This window comes from Mustela erminea, chromosome 13 (assembly GCF_009829155.1).
Source record: "Mustela erminea isolate mMusErm1 chromosome 13, mMusErm1.Pri, whole genome shotgun sequence".
NCBI classification, from domain to species: Eukaryota; Metazoa; Chordata; class Mammalia; order Carnivora; family Mustelidae; genus Mustela; species Mustela erminea.
Genome location: NC_045626.1, coordinates 73170871 through 73195873, shown reverse-complemented (window position 1 = coordinate 73195873; position 25003 = coordinate 73170871). Strand labels below are relative to the sequence as shown.

Sequence of the window (25003 nt, the reverse complement as noted above, 5' to 3'; positions counted from 1 at the left end):
ATTTTAATTTATAGCCCCTAGTTGGGTTTTCACAGGCCTGGAACACCCCGCCCCCCACCATGTATTAGAGGCACAATTTCATGGCCATTTGTATTGTTCTAGGGAGACTGACAGCTCTCATCGAATCCCCAGAGTTGAAGACTTTCTAGGTTACAGGACTCACTTTGGAAACACAGGATACTGTCAGAGCAGACGGCTGGTTGGGGCCCAAAAGGCCCTGGAAGGGCTACCATACAACTGAGAGAACTGGGACTGGGACCTCTCCTGGAGGCCTAGCGATGGAAAGCTCTAGACTGCACGAACGCAGCCTGAAGGCTGCGCTGGGTTTTGAGGCCTCCACCTCCCCGTCTGGAAAATGGTCAGGAAGCTCTACGGCCTCGCCTGGCAGCACCGGACTGCTGTGAGCATCCGCCGGGAGGAAACGCTCGGCCCACAGGACACCAGGGGAATTGGCGTTAAACTTCGCGGGGCACACGGGCCGCGGCTGGAGAAGGAGGTTGGCCCTGGGGCGCGGCGGCCCCTCTCCCTGCGGCCCGCCCGCCCCCTCCCTCCCTCGTCGCACTCGCTCGGCACAGACTCGGCCCCAGCCCCCTCCCTCCTCCCGCTCGCTCCCCGCTAGCTCGCTTGCTCGCTCGCTCGCCGGCTCCTCCTCACTCGCCCGCCCGCGCCCGGCGCAGCTCGGCCAGAGCGATCGCGGGGCTGAGCGCGCGTCCGCCCGGGGGGCTCCGGCGGCTGCCCCGGCCCCCGGCCCCCTCCCTCGCCCCGCCTGCCCTGCGCGCTCGCCGCCTCCCCGCTTCCCGGCTCCCGCGCCGTCCGCCTGCCCGCAGCCCGCGGCCCCGAGCCCCCCGCAGCCACGATGCCCGCGGCCCGGCCGCCCGCCGCGGGACTCGGCGGGACCTCGCTGCTCCTCGCCCTGCTCCTGGGGAGCCCCGCGGCAGCTCTGGCAGGAGGTAAGCGCCTGGAGGGGCGGGGCGGGGGAAGGGGCAAAGTTGCGGCTAGTGCGGGGCAGCAGGGGGTCGCGGCCGACCTGAGCTTCTGTAGCGCCGCCCGCCGGGTTGGAAAGCGGGGGCGGTCGCCCAAATTCGGGGCTGGGAACCGCGTCCCCTCGGCCCGGGCTGCTGGGAGTGTGGAGGCGGGGATGTGTCTGAAGGACTCCGGCGCTTCCTTGCTTCGGCTGCGGGCTCCCTTTCAGTGTGCCCGGCTGTGGGGCTGACTTCCCTTTGCAGCCCCAGACAATCTCCTTGCAGTGGGGTCGCCTTCAAACCTCAGATACCCGGAGCTCTCTGCAACCGCACCCGGGGCTGGGTGCCAGATAATTCTCACCCTTTCAGGGAGAGGACGAGAAGGGGGGCAGCCGACCCGCCCTTTAACTGAGGACTAGACTTGAACTGTGCGTCTGGGGGCTTCGTAGTGCCGCGCCCTCCCACTCTAGGACCCCTTGCCTCCTTTTGGTTCAGGCTGTCCTGTAAGACCGGGTCCCTGGACTGATCCCAACCAGGTGTCTGGATGCCGGACTGGGTGTGGCTTTCGTTTGGAGGCCAGTCGGGGGGCCTTAGGGTTCTCGGAACTTGGCGGGGGAGGGAGGGAAGATGTCAGGTCACCGTCGGGAACCCGAGCGGACACTTTTCCTCCCACGCGCACCGGACAGCCTAGTGTCTCAACACTATTATGAATTGGGGAAGTAGGGGTGCTAGTTTCACCCACCACGTGCTTGCCGGTTTGGAAAGGGGGTCCAAGTTTAGCGAAGGGTAGTTGCTCCTCCTTCCCAGACCCAGAATCACACCCTCTTCTCCACCCCGCTGAGGTCCCCCAGGAAAAGTTGTGTGTTGGGGGTTGGACACGTCATTAATCCAGAGCTAAACCCAAGAGCTTTGAGAATTTAATCAGTCAGTAGGAGACCCCAAAGTGGAGGAGAGCATTGGTAACCACTCAACCTAGCCTTCTCTGAAAGGTCCAGCTCCCGCTTCCAGAAAAGCGCTCCTTATGTGGTAAATAAGCAGGCAGCTGCAGGGTCTGCCCAGTCTGAAGACAGTTGGAGGGCGCACACCCTCCCCATCTGGAGCCTCGATGTCTGTTTGGACCGTCTTGACCTGGAGCTGGAGCACAGGCGGTACCCTTTCTCCCTAGGGAGTTCTGGACCCCTGGCGCGCACACCTGCTTCAGCACCAAAGGCCGCGGACAGCTCTTAGCTCCGTGGGCCCCAGCTCTGGGTCCCTTTCCCTCCAACTCTTCCCCATGGCCTGGAGTGCCCTCCTCAGCATAAATCAGGCATTTTATCCCCTACCCTCTTCTCTTTAACTGTGGAGCCCCGGGGTGCAAAGCAAAGGAAATAATTAATCACCTTTTGTTTAACAAAGCATATCATTAAAGAACCCCCCTTTTATGAAGCAATAATATTCACAATTTACATCAGGTCTGGACAATTTCTCTGGGAAAGATGGGGGAAGAGAACTGGTTTACATAAATCCTTTCCACCACAGCATGCCCTTTCTTAATTAGCTGTCTTTCCAACAATGGCTTGGTGGCCTTGAACAGAGTCCACATCTCCCTCCCTCGTCTTTTGAATCTGTGTTGTGACAAACACACAGAAAGAACCCAAAGTTACTCAGCATCTTCCTGGCTTTTCTAAAGTGATTCTACCTTTGAGGACCCCGCTCTCCAATACACTGCCCTCCAGGAAAAATGTCTTAATAGCACATACTGAATCGTCATCCAAGACAAGGATTTCATATCCTGCTTCCTTCACTGGCTTCAAACACAAAATGTGTGTGTGTTAATTTTTAAGACATTTCATATTATTTTTCCAACTGTTTGACACTACAACTAGCCCATATATGTATATATATATATTTTTTTAAGATTTTATTTATTTATTTATTTGACAGACAGAGATCACAAGTAGGCAGAGAGGCAGGCAGAGAGAGAGGGAGGGGGAAGCAGGCTCCCTGCTGAGCAGAGAGCCTGATGTGGGGTTCCATCCCAGGACCCTGGGATCATAACCTGAGCCGAAGGCAGAGGCTTTAACCCACTGAACCACCCAGGTGCCCCTCACTGCCAAATTAAAGTCAACTGATGTAATACTTCAGAAGGCTCATTAATAACCGTGTGCTTCTGACTTCAAGACTCTTGAGTGGTAAGGAAGGAGTGAGGATAGCCAAGGAGCACTGCCAATTCTTATGGTGCATTTGGAAACAATTGACCTTTCACAATAAATTCTATTTTTAACCTGAAGCCCAACTTCCACTAATGTCAGGAGAGAGGTACATCTAATACAGTGTTGCAAGCTAGTCCTGCTTGCCTGCAATTTGTAAATACTTGAAAAGGACTTGTTGCTACATTCTTATGCAGGTCACATGATTCTCTGGGCCATTTTGCTGTAAGGCATGAATAAGTATAAAGTATAACTTGTTTTTGAAGAGGCTTCTTATTGTCTAAGATATGCACATAGGGAATAATTGTAGCTACGTGCTAAGACTGCAGAGCCTGCGTGTCATTTCTTTTCTTTTTCTCTCGAATTAATAAAGGAAATTCAATATTGCTCAATAAGACTCAGATTTGCTGCCTCCTCTAGTCTCTAATGTGCGTTGTTGTTAAATTCACTTAACAACTATTTTCATTATGGATTGCCATTCTTTTCCATGGAGTTCTGGCTGCTCCTGCCAGGGGCCACCTTATCTAAGCTTGAAGGATTCTTCTTGTGTTCACAAGGCTTAGTTAGACATTAGGAAAATAATGTTATATTCCTTCCTCCCTCTTCCAAGGCAAGAGGATGTTTCCTGATTAGAGTGGCTTGTTTTGTGGTTTTGCTCACAAGTATATTCCTGCTATTCAAAAAGCTCTTCAAAAGGGCTCAATTTACCTGTCCTCCTGTTTGGTCCACAGGGCGTGCTGCAGACCTCCACTAGGGGCGCTCAAAGCTGTAGTTGGTGGCTTAGTGCAGAAGGGGCCAATTCTGACCTTTGCAACGAGCAAGTGCCAAAGGTCAGCAGAGTAGAGGTCTAAAGATGGCATCACTTCCATCTCTACCCATGCCCCTTTCTGCTTCCTACAATTGATTCCTATTTCTCAGGGAAATTATTGATGACACTTGACATGCTGTGAAAAAGAGTAAAGAAAGATGATAAGAAGGCAAGGAGAATGCTCCACAAAAGGCAATTTCAGAATGCAGAGTCCAGCTGCCCTTTTTCCTACCAGGCTGTGGTTTCCTTCATGGAGCCGAACTGCAAAACGCCAAAGAGGCCAGAGTAAGGCTGTTGTTCTGGAGAATTTGAGCTGGTCACTGGTATTAGATTTATAGCGTTCTGGGAAAGAAATACTGCGGCTTTGAAAACCTGGGTCCAGGTCCATCTCCCCTGGTTATGAATGTGTGACCTTCAGCAGAGCTCTCTACTCTGAGCTTCCATTTTACCATCTGAAGAATGGGGGCAGGGGTACAGAATTGTCTCCGTCTGTAAGGATGGTAGCAATGATTGCGTAACACTTCCTTGTAAAACAGCTGGCACATAGTAGATGTTCAAGTAATGTTACTCTGTTTTCTTCTGTTTTCCAAAACTGCAAGTTGCCCCTATTAGTAGGCACCCAGAGAGTGAGTTCTTGAAGCTGGTGTGAAGCAGATGTTGGCATAAATAAGCTAATTTAGGACAGTGTAGGAGGAGTTGGAGTTGGGATATGAGTAGCCCCAGGTAACTATATGCTACCTGTGGCAGGTGAGAATTTTTTTTCACCTGTTGCAGGTGCCCTTTCTCCCCAAAGTCTGATACTGTAACTATTTGCACCTCACTATTACCATCAGCAAGTAGAGTCCATGGTACCAGAGATGCAGTTGGCAGTGTAATGGTTGGAAAGGAGATAGAAGGAGAGAATCTTCTTGAAGAGACACTAACTCATTCATTCATTTAACATTTACTGAGTACTTTTTATGCAGGCAGCAACCCCACGTAGAGTGCAGGAGACACAGGGTCATATGATGAGGTCCCTGCCCTAGCAATGACAACCTAGCAAGAGAGATCAGAAGAAAACCACTAGCATCCATGCCCTGTGATCCGTGCTTCAGGAGGGGATTATCAGAGTGCTGTGGGGTCTTCCAGGGGGGTGTGGTCCATTCTCGCCAGACCTAGTCAGGAAAGGCTTCCCTGAGCAGGTAGCATTTGAGCTGGCCCTGCAGGGATGTGACAGAGACCAGCCGCTAGGGGTGGGTTGCAGGGTGTGGGGTGAGGGGGCAGGATTTCTACAGTGAAGTAGTGACAGTAGTGAAAGCAGGTTTCACTTTCGGAGCACATCGCCCACCAGTGGAATTAGAGAGAGGGAAATAGTGAGTGGAAAGGACAGGCTGGTGGGTACCCAGCCTGACACGTGAAAGAAATCATCAGACCTGCCCATCCTCCCTGCTCTGCTCTGGACTTCCTGGGCTCAGCAGAGGAAGGCTGAAACAAAGGCCCATGAAGCGTGGTGTTCGCTGTGCTCACTGTTGTCCACTAGAGGTTGTGATGACACCAAAGGAATCCTCTCTGAAGACAGCCAGTCCTAGCTGCTGAGTACCAACAGCAGCAGCAGCAGCAGCAGCGCAGGGTAAAGGCTGCCTCATGGAATTTGCATATTTGCATAATCCTCCGGTTACTGTAGTTCTTCACCAGCAGCCTTTGGGTGTTGGTGAAGCGGTGGGAGTGAGGGTGTTCCAGAGAGAATGGGCTGATTCTCATGGACCCTCCTGAAGTAATTTCCTACAACAAGGCTGGAACCGTGTTTCCATAATGCAAAGAGCATTCGTCGAGTGTCGATTTTGTTCCAAGTCCCGTGATAAGTGGTTTGTATAGATTGGTTCAGAGAGCACTCACAATGGCCCCAATAGATCCAATTATTATTACCCCCATTTTGTAGAATGGGAAAGTGGAGGCACAGAGAGGTCCAGCAGTGTGTCGGGAGTCACAAGAAGTGCTGCAATCTGGCATCATTTTTCTAATGCCTGTCATATTCTGCATTCCCCAAGCTCGTGGGCAGATTTTGCTGATACATAGACAGGGGCCCATACATACTTGTCAGAGGCATGTTGGACGGGTACTCTCTGCCCACCACTGTTCCTGGTGTATAGTAAGCACTCAAATTAAACTGGTTGAATCAAAGTGAGTCATAAAGTCGAACAGGTTACAATATATGTGTGGGTGGTTCGTTCATCTTTGTCATATCTAATGGTTACTGAATACACGTCAGACACTTGTGTAGGTTATCTTATTTAATCTCCACAATTCCTCTCCATTTCATACATAAGGAAACCAAGGCTTAGAGAGACAGTTCAGGAAGCTCAAGGTCGACAGCTAGGAAGTGGCAGAGGTAAGATTTGAATCCAGATAGTCTGACACTGAGCATGGCAGCTTGAGTGCTGGGCACAGTGCCTTCCAAGGTGGGTCCTGCTGTATTTCTCAATGAAATGTGTGTACGAGATGCCTTCACCATCGGTGTGTGGTCAGGCTGGGTGGGTCTGAACACTGGCTCTCCAAACTCCAAAACCTGGTGGGACAGAGACACATGTCAACTAGGATTTTTCCAAACCCCTAATATCTCTGAAAGAAGGAGAGAAAGAGAAAAAGACAAAAGGAAAAGAGTATTCTCTTCCCAGCCAAGGAGACTACACTAAAGAGAGTGAGCAGAATGGGTGGTTTGTTGGCTGACTTTGACAATTCTGGCTGTTTGTAATTTCTCCTGTTCCCAGGCCACTCAACCATTAATGGAGAACTTAAAGTGTGGGAAATTGGTTTCTGTAAGCTCTTAAGTTCGGGAACCTAAATTCAATGACCTCCTAGCCATGAGTCTCAGTTTTCCCATTTGTAATGTGGCTTACGGTAACTACGACCACATATGCAAAGCTGTCTTCACAGGGCTGGGATGAGACATGGAAATTAAGAGGCTTTATACTTTATGCATACCAGAAGGTCAAGCTTCAGGGAGCTGGGTGTTGGTGTGGAAGGTTCAAGACCCTAAGCACTCCTGTGCATTTCTTCCTGGGCGTGTTATGAAAGAATGGCAAAATATAGCCATTTAGCATGGGTCTACCCTGTGCCAGAGGGCTGTCCTTGTGCTTACTCTATATATTCACTCCTGTTATCCTCACCCACCTCATCCATCCTCAGCACCATATCAGGTGATGTCCCTAAGTAGATAATACAAATGAGGAAACTGAGTCTTTTACCGGTATTGGCAGTTGCCAGGTGTTATAAGCAATGAATGATGCGATTGTGATTTAAACCCAGGACTATTTAATTCCAAAGCCCAGTTTGTTCTAGAGGCTAGGGTATGAGGTATCACATAGCCATGGCCAAATGGAGAGCAGACACTAGCCCAGAAATTAGGACAGTTTGGCTGGACTCCGGGAGCGGAGGTGTTTTCTCACCCAGGGGCAAATGCCAGGTGTCTCAAGTCAGCTCGCCAAGAGGAGAAGCTGTTCCTCCCAACCTCTCTGATGGTTCCTAGGTGAAGCATCCTTCTGGTCCTTCATTCAGGACCAGAATGACTGGAGAGTCATTCTAAGAGCCATATACCTGAAGATGAAATGCCCAGCTGGCTGACTTGAGTGGCATGACCTTGAACTATGTCCTTCAGTGCTCTGACCCCCTTTGGGCCTGATATGTAAGATCTGGGTCCTGTCTCCCTTGCAAGATGGTTACAGATAGTCAAAGTGGATAGATATGTGTAGCCCAGAGTAAGCACTCAATAAAGTTAACATTATTGCTATCAATAGTTACCTGGTGAACTTCTATTCATCTTGCAAAACCCAGTCCTTAATTGTCTTTTTCTGTAAGAACTTCCCTTGCCTCTCTCTCTTCTCTGTGCCAGTTATGAGTCATACTCTGCCCCTCCATCACATTTTATCCCTCTATTATAGTTAGCTCATGTACTCACAATGCATGAGTTACCACTTCGCATATCTCCATCAAAACCCTCAGCCGAAGCTTCCTCATCCATATGTCTCTTATGTATCTCACCCAGTATAAGGCTCTACCCGATTGTTGAACTACACTACCGGTTGTGGGGAGGTAGCATCCATGCAAAGATCTGAATCCCATCCTGAATCTTTCTTCTACACCTGTGTGGTCTCTCCAAGGCTTGGCTCCTCACCTGAAAACTGGGAAATGGCAAGAGCATCTTACCTTGAGGAATTGCTCTGAGGAAAATCAGTGAGCTCATAGATGTGAAATGACCGACGAATTCTACAGGAAGGAAGATGAGAAAGAGGAATAGGATGAGGAAGGAGAGACACTTGGTGAAGAATAGAAACAACCTTTGTGCAAACACACAGCCACAAGGCAGGCACCACTCAGTGGGCCCCTGCCGGAGCCATGTCTCTTTCCAAAGGGCATGTTGGCTGCAATTGTTTACCCTGTGGCTTAGCTCATTTCAAAATAGAAACTTTCTGGGCATGACACTGGGGCTTTAGACTCTGCCTTCTCTCAGGTCCCTGGCAGCTGCAGAAAATAGCAAAGGAAATAAAAATCCATGCTTAGAGTTGTTTTCTGTGAGATGCATGACTCCAGATGAGCAGCTTGGTCGCCCCGAGCCATCGGTGGGCCTCACATTGTCTGTGCTCGGCTAATTTCCCAGGGATGATGTAATGAAGGGGGACCTGGTATTGACATGCTCTGTAGAAAAAGCTAGCAAGGTACCTTCCTGGGGTCTGTCATATTCAGCAGGTCTTAGCATCAGGCTCTCAACCTGCCTCAGTCCATTCCCTGGTAATTTCATTTTATTGAGGAAAGAGACCCAAAAGGCAAGAAAGAACTTACTCACTCAAGGTCTAGCCCAGGACTCGAACCTCTGACTCCTATTTTCTGGCTTCCTTTAAGGGACTTTATCCGTCTTTTACGAACAGTGGGATCCCTGCTTTCCTGTAGTGTATGTTCGGAGACCCACGGAGAGCCTTAAGACATCTGTCTCCATGAAACCAATGGCATCCATTACCCAAATCGGATATTTACATTGTGAGGCCACGGCAGAATGACTGCATAAAAGAAGCGTTAGCAGAAACTGAAATCCAGCCAGAGCTCCCTCCCGTGCTGACTTGGCACTTGAATCTTTGAGGCACTGGCGGACCAGCTCACACCTGGGAATGGTGCCATCCAAGCAGATGGCTCAAGTCAGGCGAGCAAGAATAAAGCATGGAGGCTCAGGGAGGTGCAGGTCCCAGGCCAGGTGCCCCCCTGTGCTTCTCTGCTCTCACCATGGACCACAGAGAGTGGCTCATTGAGAAACCCAGTGGCAGTGTGGGGTGTAGAGAGCTGGGGAAGGTTTGCTTAAGGCATAGAAGGTGTGGTCAGGGTCAGCCTTGGATGGACAGCAAGGATGACCCAAGGGCTGGAAGTAAGAACCTGGAGTGTAGAGTCTGGAGCTTGGGACAAGTCTTACAGGGAAGAAGGGTGGGTATGAGCCAGTGGTTGATAGTTTCCTTGTTTGATATCACCCAATCCCAGTTGGGGAGTAGGTATGTGCGAAGGTTTTGTATCATAAATGAGTGAGTTGGGATTCTGAAATGGAGTACTGACTTAGGACTAGGAGCCTGTAAAGGCATTATAGTACAATAAAGAGTCCAGACTCTGGAGTGACAGATATTGGTTCCAACCTAACAGTGTGATCTTAGACAAGTCACTTAGATGATTGAGGTGGGGTGGGGTAGTGATGAAGATGATGGCAATGATTTGTTGAATCTTAGCTGAGTCTCAGATTCTCAGATCGGTGCTGGCTTCCAAGAGAGGAACCAGTCTTCCTTTTGGCTTTACAGAGCGAAGCATCATTCAGGATAGATCAAGACTAAGAAGTTACCTCGAATATTGAACCAAGGATGTTCCAGCGATGGGCTCCTTTCCTTCATTTCTGTCTTCCATGGCATCTGCTTCTCCCTGCATTCATTGCTTCTGACTCTCCCCACCCCCCCCCTTTTTCTCTCTCTCTCACCAGCCTCATTCTACTCACTAACCAGTGATCTCCCTCACCACCTCTCCTAACACGTGGGCTGTCATGGCTTCTCTGGCTCAAACTCCACATGTGCACCACCTGATATGGTAGGCACTAGCCACATGTGGCTATTTGGTTTTAAATGTGAATTCATTAAAATGAAATTACATTGGAATTAAAATTCCTCAGTCCCACTAGCACATTTCAGGTACTCAGTAGTCATGTAGTCATGTGTGGCTAGTGGCTGCCATGTTGGGGAGAGAACATTTTTGGCTTGGTAGAAAGATCTATTGGACAGTACTGCTCTAGGCCATGGCAATCCACATACAGCCCCTAACACTCAACTTCCTCATGTTTCCCTGCTCAGATCCCTGAGGAATATGGCTTGTCCTACTGGGGCAAGAAATTGACAGTTCATGTTTAATCCAAACATCTGTGGCTAGTGTGGTAAGCATGTCATAACACAGGGCTAGTTCCATCCATACTTCGGGTAGAGCAATCACCACCAATAACATTTCACACTCTTGCTCTGACCTCCATAGTTGCTTTCTCAACCCTTCCAATTGCCACGATGTTGCTCTGGAACTCTTCATCCGCAGTCATCAAGCTGTGGCCTTACTAGTAAATATATCTAAGAACTGGGAAAGATCACAAATGTGTCTGCTGACTCATCTCCCTTCCTCACTGGACTGTGAGGTCCTTGGAGTCAGGGGTTGTCTCTTACTACCTCTTTACTCACAGCTATTTGTTGAATGGGTGAAAGAAAGAAAGACAGGAAGGAAGGGAGGGAGGGAGGAAGAGAGAGAGGGAAGGAGGGAAGAAGGGAGGGAAGAAGAAAGGAAAGGAAGGAAGGAAGGAAGGAAGGAAGGAAGGAAGGAGAGAAAGAAAGAAAGACAAAGGGAGAAAGGAAGGAAGGAAGGAAACGAAAGAAAGAAAGAAAGGCATTCTTTGGCCACTAATGACTACAGCATAGGGCACAAAAGCATTTGCAGATGGGTGCTAGGTGGCTCAGTCACTTGAGCATCTGACTCTTGATTTTGGCTCAGGTCACGATCTCAAGGGCATGGGATTGAGCCCCACATCAAGCTCCTCCCTCAGTAGAGAGTCTGCTTGGGGTTCTCTCTGTCTCCCTCTCCCTCTGCCCCTCCCCCATGCTCTCTAAATAAATAATCTTTTTTAAAAAGGCATTTGCAGAAAATGCACAATCTTCCCATCATTTAGGTAAGCTTAGGAAAAGATCATTTGAGGTGGACATTTATGAGAGCTGGTTCTTATAAACTGGTGTAATTGGGCATTTCAAGGGGGTCCATTCTCTGCAAATCTGGCTAGGATGGAAAATGAAGAGAAGCTTGAAGACAGGGCCCCAGGAGCCCTCCCCCTCCTCATGAGAAGTTTCACCTGGAATGAGAACAATGCACTTAGGAGCAATGGTGGAGGTTAGTGGGAAAACAGAATGTGCTTTTTCAAACATGTTGTTCTCTGCATGGTTTTAGTAATGCAGCTATTATATAATATTGTGATTTCTTCAAAGCTTTAATATTATGGAAACAGAGGGAGGAGGTGTTTTAAAGAATGTACTCAGAGTACACTTTCTGAGAGTGGTGGACTCATCACTGGCATAGGACTGAGAGAGGGCTGGACGTGGATCCCAACCCTGGCGTTTCTGTGTTGTGTGATGCTGGAGGAAGGGGTGTGATCAACTCAGCCTCAGTTTGCATCTGCAAAAAGAGAATGTAATTCTTCCTGTGCCTCTCCCATAGGGTGGACTGTGAGATTGCAATGCTTATGTCACCTCCCTTCCTATCTCCAGCAGTGTAGGTGAGTGGTCCCTCACCCCTGAAGTTAAGCAGTGCACAACCTTTGCAGCTGTACATGGCAGCCCTGGGTGTGGAAGTGCACCACTAAATTGTAAAGCGGTGAGCAAAAGGTGACAGATGGACAAAGCTCCTCTGACTCTTCATTCCCTATAGACTTTTGATCAGACCTCTACCTCCATGCCCCCTCTAAGGCAGGTTTACCAAGTTGTAAAGTTAATTTGGGGCCAACTACCTTGGAAATTAATGCAAAATATGTGGAATCAGTTCTAGTTTTCCAGGGCTTCAAGAAGGGAATTTGCCTAATTTATGGCATAAATAAAAAATGATGTGCTGGGGCTCATTTGCATACATTTATTTCAGTTGGGGTTAAAAGCAACACTTTATTGTTGTTTCTAAAGAAAGCCTCAGGCCACTCTTATTAATCTGAATGTGTAAGCTCAAGCAGGTCCTGAACTTTCTGGTACTCCATTTCTTCAGCTATGAAATGACAATGATCAGTGGACCCACATCACAGAATGCTGTGAGAACTCATGAGCTGACCCTGTAAAATGCATAGAATAGTGGTTTGTACCCAGTAGGAATTCAATACTTATAATAAAATATATAATATTAGATAATATTTATGATATCATCATCATACATTCATTCAATACGTATCATGGCCTCCAGTTGACGTCATGGAAAAAACAAAAGGATGCCGTCTCGCTGTGTACCCACCTAGAGGTATTACAAGCCCAGAACTTGGACTCCTCCTGGAGCAGAGCGGGTGTCCAGCCAGAGGATGCCTCCATGAACTGATTACAATCACTCTCAACCACTTCCCCACAGATGCAAGAATTGGAAAGCCTTTCTCCCCACTTCTAGCAATGAGGTCCTCCAAGGCAGGGGATGTGTTGCATCTCCCTCTCAATATGCAGCCCGTCTCCCAGAAAACAGAAGCTCAGCAAATGCAGAGCTGTGGAATGAATGAATGTTGAAGTGTAATCATTCTTAATTAGCATGCGGGCAGTGCTTATTATTAGCATGCAGCTAATGCATGGTTGTCCCCCTCCCAGACTAAGAAAACCTCGTGTCTGTGTCCCCAACATGTAACTCAGAGCATGGCACATTGAGCAGTCAGCAGGTGGTCACTGGGCATATGGCAGTGGACGGGCTCAGAAGTTAGGAACTGAGATGCCTGAGTGTGGATCCCAGCTTTGTCACTTACGAGCTGTATAACCCTCAGCTTTATAATCTGTCTGCTTTATGTAAACAGTATAGGAGGGGAAAGAACTGTACCTTTTCATTCTAGTTCTATGAGACAAAAAGGGATTTTCCATCAATAGTTTAAGACGGTGCCTGATAGAAATTGGATACTCGGGGAGCGCCTGGGTGGCTCAGTCCCTTAAGTATCTGCCTTTGACTCAAGTTGTGAATGTGGGGTCCTGGGATCAAGCCCTGTGCCCAGCTCCCTGCTCAGCGGAGAGTCTGCTTCTCCCTCTTCTTCTGCCCCTCCGTCCGTGCTTTCTCTCTCTGTGTCTCAAATAAATAAATAAAACCTTAAAAAAAAATAAATTGGATACTTTGTGTAGATATTACCATGAGTAAATGAATGAGCAACCTTTCCCAAGAGTCTTGAGAAAGGAAGAGAGATTTGGTGTATCATTCTCAGCTGGAACAGAATTTACAAATGCCCGAACCCTACAGATAAGATGTTCAGGAGCACTGGTGTTAGAGCAACACATCTAGTCTCTGCTTCTCATTTCAAGGTATTTTATTACCTTGGTTAATAAAATCGAGGTTCTAAGCAAAAAGCAGGGATCCAATTGAGTGAACCCATCACTCACTGGCTGCTGTTTAATGATCAAGGTTCATCTTAGATCAGCCCCCAAACCCCAGACAAGGAACGTGGACATAACTTGGTCCTCCCTGAGTCCTCTTGGCATTCAGGAGGTCCTAGAAGGCAATGTTTGGGTCTTATCTGTTATGTCTCTCTATTCTGCCTCCACTTTCCCTGTTTCCAAAGAAAACAGCAGATCCCTGGAAAGGCTGCAAAGGAAAAAATATTCCCATAATTGATGGAATCCCCACCATGGCTTCATTTATAGATGCTTGCTTAATACTAGCAGAGCGTTCTAGGGTGACTCTGATAGCCATTTGATTATAGATAAGGAAGCCGGGGCTCAGATGACTAAGCACTGGTGGATAAGGATTCCTTCATTCATTCAAGATCAAGTTTCTGTTCCTTCAAGACCTTCTGCTCTGTAACAAGCACTTGGTAGGCGCTAGAGATGGAGAAGTAAGTAAGGCGTACCTTGCCCTCAGAGAACCTAACATGCAATTATTCTGCCAACTCAGGTATGACTCAGATGTGCAAGTTCTGTCTCTCCTCTCCTCTCTCTCTCTTGTGTTGGCCTGATGACATCCAGGCAGAGGGCAATGATCTCTGAAGGACCTGAACTGGGAACAGTGCATTCACAGAGTTGCTAGTCCTAGTTGGTATCTACCTGTAGTGAGGTGACATGGTCTGACCCAATCATCTCTTTAAAAAAAAACTTTTCTAGGTGATGCTCTTTCATGGGCCAAGTCAATGTACACTTGAAGAGAACCTTCTATAACCATTCCAGATTTTGTAGAAACAGAGGCCAGAATCCCAGGAAACCCCACTGAGGGTAATGTTATTGACTTCATTTATGGTAACAGTATGTTGGTTCTTTGTTCTCTTGCACATGTGGGAAAAATGCATTCTGAGCAAAGTTGCCAAGAGGTAGCCAAGCATGTGTATGTGCATAAATTATATGCCCATTATTTCCTTAATGCATTAACTTGGACAATACGTTAATGAGGTTTGGCCGAAAACAAATTAATTCCTTCAAGTCCTGGGGTAATTTTATTTTAAGTAGTAATAAAAATAGTCATTTATTCTCTGCATGTGGCAGAGGAAACCCCTTATTGGGATAGGTGGTTGCAAACAATTTTGAGAGGCCGGTGATAGAGAAAATTAATTCTATTTTTCAGATGAAGAAACTGAGGGCCAAAGAGACTCCATGATGGAATAATTCCTTGGTCTTCGTATTTCCTGACGTTGGTGTTTTTGAAGAATACAAACTGCTTATTTTGTAGAATGGCCCTCAATTTGGGTACAAACACTTTGAATTCTTACAGAATGGTACCATGTCATCTATATTGGTCTGTAACTTGCCTTTCTCATTCTTGGGTCTCTTTTCTGTGATTGGACTAAGGCCCCAAGTTCCCCCAAGTCATGCTGTCTTCACTGGCTCCCTTTCTCCCTCCTCAGTCTCCCAAAGCCTGTATTCCTTTCTGCGATCCCTTCCCAGAGCTTCCCCTCTACCCTCCCTCTCCCTTGTCCATGCTTCCCTGGCCCAAGGCAGGCACCCCCATCAGAATACTGCACTATTCTTACTTTTCTTATACCCCTGTTTCTCCCACTAGGCTCTGGGCATTTCAGGGCCTGATTCACTGACTCAACCACAAACAGCAAATATTCAATGTGTATATGTGCAATGTCAGCCCTCAAGGAACTTACACTCTCTGTGATCTTTCATTTATTCACTGATTCAGCATGATCACTCATTCATTTATTCAATGCATATGGGTTAATCGTTCATTGTTGCGCCGCGTCCCATGTATGCTGATCATTAAGTATTTGCATCAAGGGGTAAAATGATGGCCTACCTTGCAATGACAGAGAAGGGGTTTGATGTGTTCATCTGTGATAGTGCACAAGGTAAAGTTTCCAAAGAACATCAGACATTCTCATGGGCACTATGAACTTGAAGTGGTTAAAAAGACCACCTGGGACTCTGAGAGCATCTGTAACGACCCCCCCCACCCCCCAAGAGCATGAGCTGAGTGGGAATCCCTCACACTGCCCTCGGAGGCTCAGCCAGAGCTGGGATATATACCCAACTCAGAAAGAATTCACTCCTTTCTGTGGTATAGAGGTGGGGTGGGAGTCTACTTTTAGCCCACCATGTTTTCTCCCCCAGACAGTCCTGGTCTCCTGCTTCCTCTCTTCCCTGAAAACCTAGTAATGAGCCAAATAAATGTGCCCCATGCATGATCGATCACACCCAACTTCCCGAGAACCAGGGCCAGGCTTTTGGGTGTGAGGATGGCCACCCTGACATGAATTATTGCTACCATCAGCCCTCTTCTCTGCTTCTCCACTTGGGGACAGGCTGAGTCAGGAATGCCTTAGCACTCAGAATGCAACCTTTGGCTTGGCCTTGGATGAGTCGCCAGAGCTCAGGGCATTTGAAGAACTAACAAAAAAGATGTTGTGGATGGGGGATCAAGGGCGGGGAAGGAAGTGGGCAAAATGAAGAAAAGAGGTGGGTGGGCCACACCTGGTAGGGCAGGGAGCCTGCTGAAAATTTATTCTCTTGCTCTGAGAAGCTCACTGTAGGCAGGGGAGTGGCCTGTCCTGCTTTGAAAAAGCTTCTATGAATGGAAGGGGGTTAGGGAAGAGGCCCTTGCTGACAGGATTGGAAGAAGGAATCCCACCCCCTGGCTCCTCACCAGGAGGTAGGCTCACCTGTCCCCTGCCTCCCAGCTAAGATCTGGAATTATCTGAGTTTGTTTCTGTCGGCCCACAGCTCCTGGCACCATCTCTCTCCAGCCACAGTGGGAGGCCAACGCACTGAGCCTGCTCAGAAGTCCTCAGGGCTCCTGGCCCTTGACCCTTCGACTGTGTTTAAAACCTCGACTCATCCACACACTTGCCTCCTCAAACTTGGCCTGGTGCTTTGAAAGGCTTTCACTGTCCTCCTCTTGGTGGCTGGAACATAGAAACAGCAGCAGAGAGAAGAAAAGAATATAAATTCGGACAAAGATGGCTAAACCCACCTCTCCCCTCCTCCCAAGCCCTGATCAGACTGTACAAAAGGATCTTATATATATTATCGCTGGCTCTCATTTGAATGTAGGCCTGACATTGCTGGGTAAATTAAACGCCATTTGTAATATAGCTTAACTATAAAAATGTGCTCGGGGCAGAAATTAGACATACCAGGCCTTTTCCAGCGAAAGACATTTTTACAAATGCATGAGCACCTGAACCAATTTGGAGGCCCTGTCATTTTGATTTAGAACTGGGGAAGTGGGGCTGATCCCTAAAGAGGAGAAACAATTATCCGGGTGAGAGAAGATTTTATATTTTTTTTCTTATCACTAACCTGACTTGGACTCCAAAACATCAAGTGGAGAAGAGGGTTGACTCGTGAGTGAGAGCTAGGATCCTTGTGCTCCTGCTTAACCCACAAACCTCATATGACTTCCACATGCTCTCTCTTCCAGAGAGCCTTCCCTGCCCCTCTCTATGGGGTCAGGAGCATCTCATTGGAGCATTCATATCCATTTCATTTCAATTAGCTATTGCTGCCTGGCAAACCACCCCCAAAACATAGTAGCTTTGAATAAAAACAATCGACTTATTATCTCCTTTGATTTTGCAGTTCAGCTGGGCTCAGCTTGGTGATTGTTCTGGTCCACATGGTATTGGTCAGAGCCACAGTCATCATGTGGCTTGACTGCTCTGAAAATGCCAAGAGGCTCAGCCACACATTCAGTGGCTTGAGCTGCTTACCCCCAAAGCATCTCCGTTTCCTCTCATGTGGCTCCCATGTGAGGCTGGGGCTTCTCCCAGTATGGCAGCGGGGGGAGAGCAAGGGGGAAAGATGTCTTAAGGGACAGCTTCAGAAGTTGTGCATTGCATTTTGTTGGTCAAAACAAGTCAGGAGGCCAGCTCAGATTCAAAGGGAAGGGAAATAGCCCCCCTCTGGGTGTGAGTGGCAGAGACTTGAGCAGCCATCCTTAATCTACGTCTTTTGTAGTTATTCCTAATAAAGAATTTACTCTAGTCCTAATGTAGAATTTACTATATTCCTAATATAGAATTTACCATGTGTTTGGTAGGTGCTATGTGAGGTACTCACCACTTTGTACTCACTAGTCAGTTTGTGCCTGTGTCTCCTTATACAAAGAGATGCTTGTCTAATTCATTTCAGGTACAAAGGAGGTGTCATCACTATTGATTCAGGTTTGGTAGAGATGCACGGTTCTGGGTGTTCATTTCCAGTGTGGTCACTCTTCACCCGGAGATTATTGTGAAATATTGCAGCAACCTAAGGACTAATATTATATTCATTTATAGCAGTGGTCATAACGATGACAAATAGTAGTAAGTATTAACAATAGTATAATTCTTACAGCTATAGTAGTAATAACTGTAATACTGCCTTGCACTTAAGCGGCTTTTAGCCATTTAAAAAGCATTTTTATTTCCATTACCTTACTACTCTGTCCAACAACCTTGTAAAATTCCCCAAGAGGACCCTTGTTATAAACCATAGTTTGTAAACGAGGGTACAGACCCTGAGAAGGGATGAAGAACTCATCATTTGTCAATCCTAATGGATATAATTTAGCAAGGACCTACTAAGTGCTGGACACCTTATACCAACAGTTTTAACTTCCATCTCAAAGCAATAGCATGAGGTAGGTACTATTATTGCCAGCATACTACAGATAAGGCAACTGAGGCTGAGAGAGGTAAAGTCCTTCACTTGTCAGTTTTATGACTGGAATTCACTTCTAGATCAATCCAGCCCCTGAGTTAATGACTCTTTTCTCGATGCTACACAGAATTTCTTCCAGGTTACCATTTCTAAATTCCTTTGATCTGAGAAAACAGATAATAATTGTGCAAAAATAGTGTGCAAGATCAAAGTGAGGGACTCTCCCATGAATAACTCCCACCCACTTTAGAGCTGACCCTAGACAGCATTTTTGACCTTGGATGATTGCATTCTTCACCTCCTCATAGTTCTTGGTAACTTCCACATAAGTAAGGTGACCAGGAAATAAATTTCCAGAAAAGCGAGTCATTCTATGTATAAAGCTACACAAGGTCAGGGCTCCTGGGTGGCTCAGTTGGTTGACTGTCCAACTGTTTGTTTCTGCTCAGATCATGATCTCAGGGTCGTGGGATCAAGCCCCATGTCAGGATCTGCACTCAGCAGGGAGTCTGCTTGGGATTCTTTCCCTCTCCCTCCGTCCTTCCACCCTCAAATAAATAAATAGAAATCTTTATAAAAAAGAGTTACATGCACAGTGGAATACTATGCAGCCATCAAAAGAGATGAAATCTTGCCATTTGCGATGACGTGGATGGAACTAGAGGGTATTATGTTTAGCAAAATACATCAATTGGAGAAAGACAACTGCATATGATCTCCCTGATATGAGGAAGTGGAGATGCAATGTGGGGGGCTTGGGAGGTAGGAAAAGAATAAATGAAACAAGATGGGATTGGGAGGAAGACAAACCATAAGAGACTCTTAATCTCACAAAACAAACTGAGGGTGGCCAGGGGGAGGGGAGTAGGGAGAGGGTGGTGGGGTTATGGACATTGGGGAGGGTATGTGCTATGGTGAGTGCTGTGAAGTGTGTAAACCTGGAGATTCACAGACCTGTACCCCAGGGCTAATAATACATTTTATGTTAATAAAAAAATTTTTTAAAGTTATATCCAAATAATGAATCATTGAACACTACATCAAAAACTAATGATGTACTCTATGGTGACTAACAATAAAAAAAAAAGAGTAAAAAAAATTAAAGTTACGTGAGGCCATTAAGTCCAGTTCTCCCAGGGATTAAGTCATGTTGAAGTTTTGATTAAGTACTTAATGGGAACAAATATATATTTTTTTTTCAGTGTTTTTCTGATAAAACTTATCCACTGGTACTTTAGGAGGACACACTATACATCAGGTACTAAAAGGTGGGATATTGCAGTGTTAAGTGTGCTAACTTTAAATCATGCCACCTGGGTTCAAACTTCACCTCTGCCACTTATCAGTGATACAATCTTAGGTAAGTTATTTAACCTCTCTGTGCCTCAGGTCCCTCATTTTATTTATTTATTTGACAGACAGCGATTACAAGTAGGTAGAGAGGCAGGCAGAGAGAGAGAGGAGGAAGCAGTCTCCCTGCTGAACAGAGAGCCCGATGTGGGGCTCAATCCCGGGACCCTGGGATCATAACCTGAGCCAAAGGCAGAGGCTTTAACCCACTGAGCCACCCAGGCACCCCAGTTCCTTCATCTTTAAAAGAAATTTAGAATAGTACCTATCTCACAGGATTGCGAAGAAGATTAAGCGGGCTAATATATGTAACATGTAGTCAGACTTGGTACCTATGTTCATCTTTGAATCAATCATTGAAGCTGGAGTGATGTAGGACCTGACTGGCCAGTCCTGGACTCTCCAGGGTTGAGGTGAGGGATGCTGGTTTCCTGAAGGAAAATCCAAATGCTGTCACCAAGTGAAAAGCCACAAGGAAGTCCAATACGTGGGGGAACAGAGGGCTTTTTTTCCCCCTACCATGTCTCAACTGATGGCTGAAAGACTCAGAAAGGGACTGAAGATGTGCTAAAATAAGATAAAGTGAGCGTGAATTAAACCACATATGTTTCTCCTCAACTGGGTCTGCAGAGTAGTTTCGCCCCAGACCAAGCACTGCCATTCACTAGCCTGCCTCCTTTGGGAGACAGCAAGGAAAGTGTGCAGGAAAGATCCTGAGGCTTGGCAAGACTGAGACCTGTCAGTTTAGCAGAAAGCTGTCATCAATTGTGAAACACTATCCTATAAATATGTAGAGCGCCTGAGAAATAGGCATGTGCCATGTCTTTCCAAGAGGCAAACATTTAAGCAGCAGCCTCCTGTTTGATGAGAGTAAAGAAAATGTGCCATCAGTTGTGTCCCTTTCTTCTCTGACCCTCAGTGTTTTCTTCTGTAAGAGGAACAATGTTATCCTAGAGGGTCTCTTGGGATACTTTCCAGTCCTTGTGCTCAAGGTTTTGACTACATTTAAATGGTTTTAATGCCAGCTTGAAAGTGAGGAGTCAGGGGTCCTTGCTACCTCACTGAGTGATACTGAATCAGTAATTTTATCTATCCATCTCTTTGTCTATCTACTTATCCATCCATGCATCTACTTGTTCACCTATCTATCCATCCACACCATCCATCCCTGTCCATCAGTCCATACATGTATCCATCCACCCATCTACCCACCTGTTCATCTATCCTTATATGTATCTGTACATACGTCCGTCCATCCATATATCCATACATACATTCTTTTACCTATCTATCCATTAACCTGTTTATTCATCAGCTCATCCTACATAAGGCCACTTTAAGACTTTAGTGTGCCCTAAGTAACCTTATTTTTGAGCCCCAAACTCACATCATTTCATACAAATTAAATGCATTTTTATTGACACAGTTTAAAGGAAATATGAAAGTCAGCTTTTGGAATTATTTTGTTACCACGGTAACGTTCTCGATTTACATTTATCTGTGATTTCTTGACAAATCATCAAGAATACTCTGGAATTCTTGTGAAATGAGATTCTAACCCATCAACTCTTTTCAAATATAATGGAACTTTTATGAACACTAAATTTCAGAAATACTAAGGTTGACATGATGGTAGGTTATGAAGCCCGTTTAATTTAAGCCTTTATTAATTCTAGTTGCAGCACTGTTTTCTTTTTCTATTTTGGAGCCAATATATTGTTTTTAGCTCTCAGACATTTTCATGGGCTCCTAAAAAGCTTGTCGGCCTTAGGTCTTAATGAGTAAAATAGGCCCATCTCCCCAAGTCCTTTACCACCCTTCCAACAGGTCTTGGCTCCAGGTCAAATAAAAAGAGGGAAGTCATGCAAACAAGGTATCTGGTCAACCCATGCTAATATGAGGCTTTCAGGAAACAACATGAAATAACAGCATCACACCAAAGAGATTCCTCATGTCCACCCACCACCCCTTTAGGCATTCCCATCCTAAATAGAAACAATAATTCTGGACAGAGGAGAAGAAAGATAAAGGCAATTTCAAGCACTCGTCATAAATTGTAATGAGTACCTACTCTAGTAGGGTGCATTTTGATTACTTTTTGAAATGTGAAATGGCAGATTTATCTCCTGTGATCACATTGGGAACATTTTTTCTTCCTACAAAAAGAGGTTTCAAGAAATGCTGAAAGGTTTAGGATAATGAAAGCAAATTGCTCTTACAACAGCGGGGAATTGTGAACAGTTTGTGTGTCTTTGAACACGGGAAAAAAATGAGAGAGTTCCCCAGGGGAAAAAACCCTCAATTTGTCACCAAAAAATCCATGTGAGAACAACATGGCTCGATGCCTGAGGAATACATATGAACCAGAGCCCTTGGTGAATATCCCAGCCTGTCTCCCTTACTTAAAGATGAACTATGTACAAATCAGGGAAGAGAGGTATCTTATCCAAGATCACAAAGCAGGTTCATGTCAAGGCCGAGAGCTCGATGCTTTTCTTCTATCATATTGTGCCGTGTTGTCCTGCAAGAGTGGGAAGTGCATGAAGAAAAAAGGTACTTCTTTTACAACTTGATTTTTTTCTCTATTTGACATTACTGAACATTTGGGAGGTGTGCCGAGAAAGTTAATTATCCCATCCCCACCCCATTGCATCCACAGAGCCTGTATTAACAGCCAATGCGAATCTTTTCTTCCCTTTGTTACAGTTTTGAAAAGCAATTTTCTCTTTATGTTTTATATGCTTCTTGAGTCTCTGTGATGTTCAGACTTTCCACTGCATTCAATTTTGTTCAATTCCCTGGAGCTGTTTGGGTCAAATTCTTCCAGGAATAATTACCATGCTGGAGATCATGGTGCTATGTGCACCCATGTTGGGCGTCTTTTGAGTATCAGGGGCTATGCTGGTTGTTGAAGAAAAGAAATTATCTAGGACAGGCTCCCTGCACCCCAAGAGACTCAGAGGCTGATGGGGAGGCTGGATGTATAGGCAGACAAATCTGACAAATAGCGAAGTGTCCTGTGATAGGACTAAGCCACAGAATTCCAGGGATGTATTTGACCCAGACCAGAGCTTAAGGAAGGCTTCCTGGAGGAGATGCTTCCTGAGCTGAGTCCCAAATGATGAATAAAACTTAGCCAACTAAAAATGGGAGATAGAAGGGCACTGCAGGCTCTGAGAAGAGCACATTAAGAAGTTGGAGGCCAGAACGGGGGGCTAAAAGCAACCTCAGATATAACTAGCTCATACTCCCAGAATTCCTGTTTCACAGAGGCAGAAATCAAGGCCTCTTTGAGGCTATGGTGGTATTACACAGGCTAGCTCACTCTGCTGTTCTTCTTGGCTGTTACAGAAGCCAACAGTATTGTCCAAGATGATGATCCTACATATCTTTGTCATCAGTAATACCTCCTGAAACAATGGAGATGTGGATCATCCCTGCCTGTGAATCTCTGCCCACAGCCCCGGATTCAGAAAACCTTGCCTTGCACTCACTAGTTGGCAAGACTGGACCACACACCAATGGTCTGTGATCCGCAAGAACAGTTTCATCCTTGGCCAAGCTAAGGATACTTGGAGTCTGCCTGTGAGCTGACCATTGGGCGGCACAATAGATTCTTAGAAAAGCACTAGAGGGTTATGGGATAGGGTACTCCTAGTGGTATAGGAAATAGAACACAATTGTTAAGAGGTTGTACCTGGGACCTTTACCCCCCTTCAATTTGTATCCCAGCTCTACCACTTCCAGGTTGTGTAACATGAACAAATGACCACATCTCTGTCTCCTCACCTGTAAAATGGAGGTAGACATAGTTCCCACCTGGAGTGATTTTGTGTGGGGAAAAATGCGTGTAAAGGTCTTGATTGAGTGCCTGGTGCATCCTCAGTGCCCAAGAACTGGTAGCTATTTGTGTTCTCTTGCTTTAATCCAAACCAAGTTTCAGAGTTGTTTAGGGCCAGCTCTTTCCCCTGACACATTCTTTTCAATAAAGGCCTGTGCTGGGCATAAAGTGAGAGGGAGATGTTCTATGCTGCAGCAGAGTGCCTCAGATGTCCTGCAAAGCCTCCCAGGCGTGATCAGGAATGACTCAGTCTGGGGAGTTATTTTGGTTCACCCTTTGTCTGCTAGGCTCTGGTTGTTCAGATAACTGAACTTTGCCTGACTTTGCAGGACCAGCCAGATGGAGCTCATCGCCGTGCCACCTCAAACTCTCAAGCTATCGCTGATCCACCTCTGCCTGTGAGAGAACTATCCCTCATACGATAAAGCCAGGAGAGGTGAAAAAGTGTTATCAAACTCCGCAAGTATTAGGAATTATACAGTGATTGAAAAGCCCAGCTTGGAGAATTGGAGTGAGCTTAGTTCCAGTTTCAGCACAGCCCCTGCCTAGCAGTGTGACCTTGGTCCTCACAGCTCCCGTCTCTGAACCTCAGCTCACTCATTTCTAAAATGGGAGTAGTCATACCCTCCCTAACTGGGTCATCGTGAAGATGAAACGGGGATCGTGATGTGCTGAGTGTTTGGTACCGCACTTGGGATGTAGAAAACACTCAGTAAATTCTAGCTATTTTATGATGTTTATTTGTTCATTCATGTAGGGAAAAAAATATCTGATATCGTCTATATAAACCATGCCCCTGGATGTATGCTGGAGACACAGTTGAGAACAAATAGTTGGGGTATTCTCTACCCTCATGAAACTCAGCATTTCAATGGAGAAAGACAAGCAAGTTAAAAATGTATTTATATATGTATATATACATATGGATGTCGTTAATATATATTATACATTATATTTATACATTATTGTATAATATATACATATATGTGTTATATATTACATATGTGTATATATATATATATATATATGTATCCTATATATTATACATATGTATATATATAATTACAAATAGGGATAAAAGTTCTGTGAATGCATCAACCAGGGTGTTGGGATCAGGGAATTGGGTAGTGAGGGAGAACCCCTTTAAAACAATGACTTTCAGGGAGCTTGGGTGGCTCGGTGGGTTAAAGCCTCTGCCTTAGGCTCAGGTTATGGTCCCAGGGTCCTGGGATCGGGCCCCACATTGGGCTCTCTGCTCAGCAGGGAGCCTACTTCCCTTCCTCTCTCTCTCTGCCTTCCTCTCTGCCTACTTGTGATCTCTGTATGTCAAATAAATAAATAAAATCTTTAAAAAAAATGACTTTCAGCTAAGGTCTATGAGTGGGGGTTTGTCAGGCTAGGAGCAAAGGAAATAGCATGTGCAAAGGCCCTGAGGCAAAAAAAAAAAAAAGAGCATGTCCTGTTTGAGTCAAAACCAAGGCCATGGTGGCTGGAACATGGTAAATGAGGGAAGGCATGGTCAGAAATGGAAGGAGAGA

The 25003-nt window shown here is 46.1% G+C and overlaps 1 protein-coding gene across 4 annotated transcripts in view; it reads left to right on the top strand.

The window, feature by feature from the left end:
* The first annotated feature begins 624 nt into the window (after positions 1–624).
* SEZ6L (seizure related 6 homolog like) overlaps positions 625–25003 on the top strand; it is a 181044-nt gene continuing 156665 nt past the window's right edge. For all 4 annotated transcript variants that reach the window (XM_032310828.1, XM_032310827.1, XM_032310826.1 and 1 more), the window contains exon 1: positions 625–950. In XM_032310828.1, coding sequence (XP_032166719.1) covers positions 857–950 — 94 coding nt within the window. In that variant the 5' untranslated portion in view covers positions 625–856. The remainder of the gene's footprint in view (positions 951–25003) is intronic.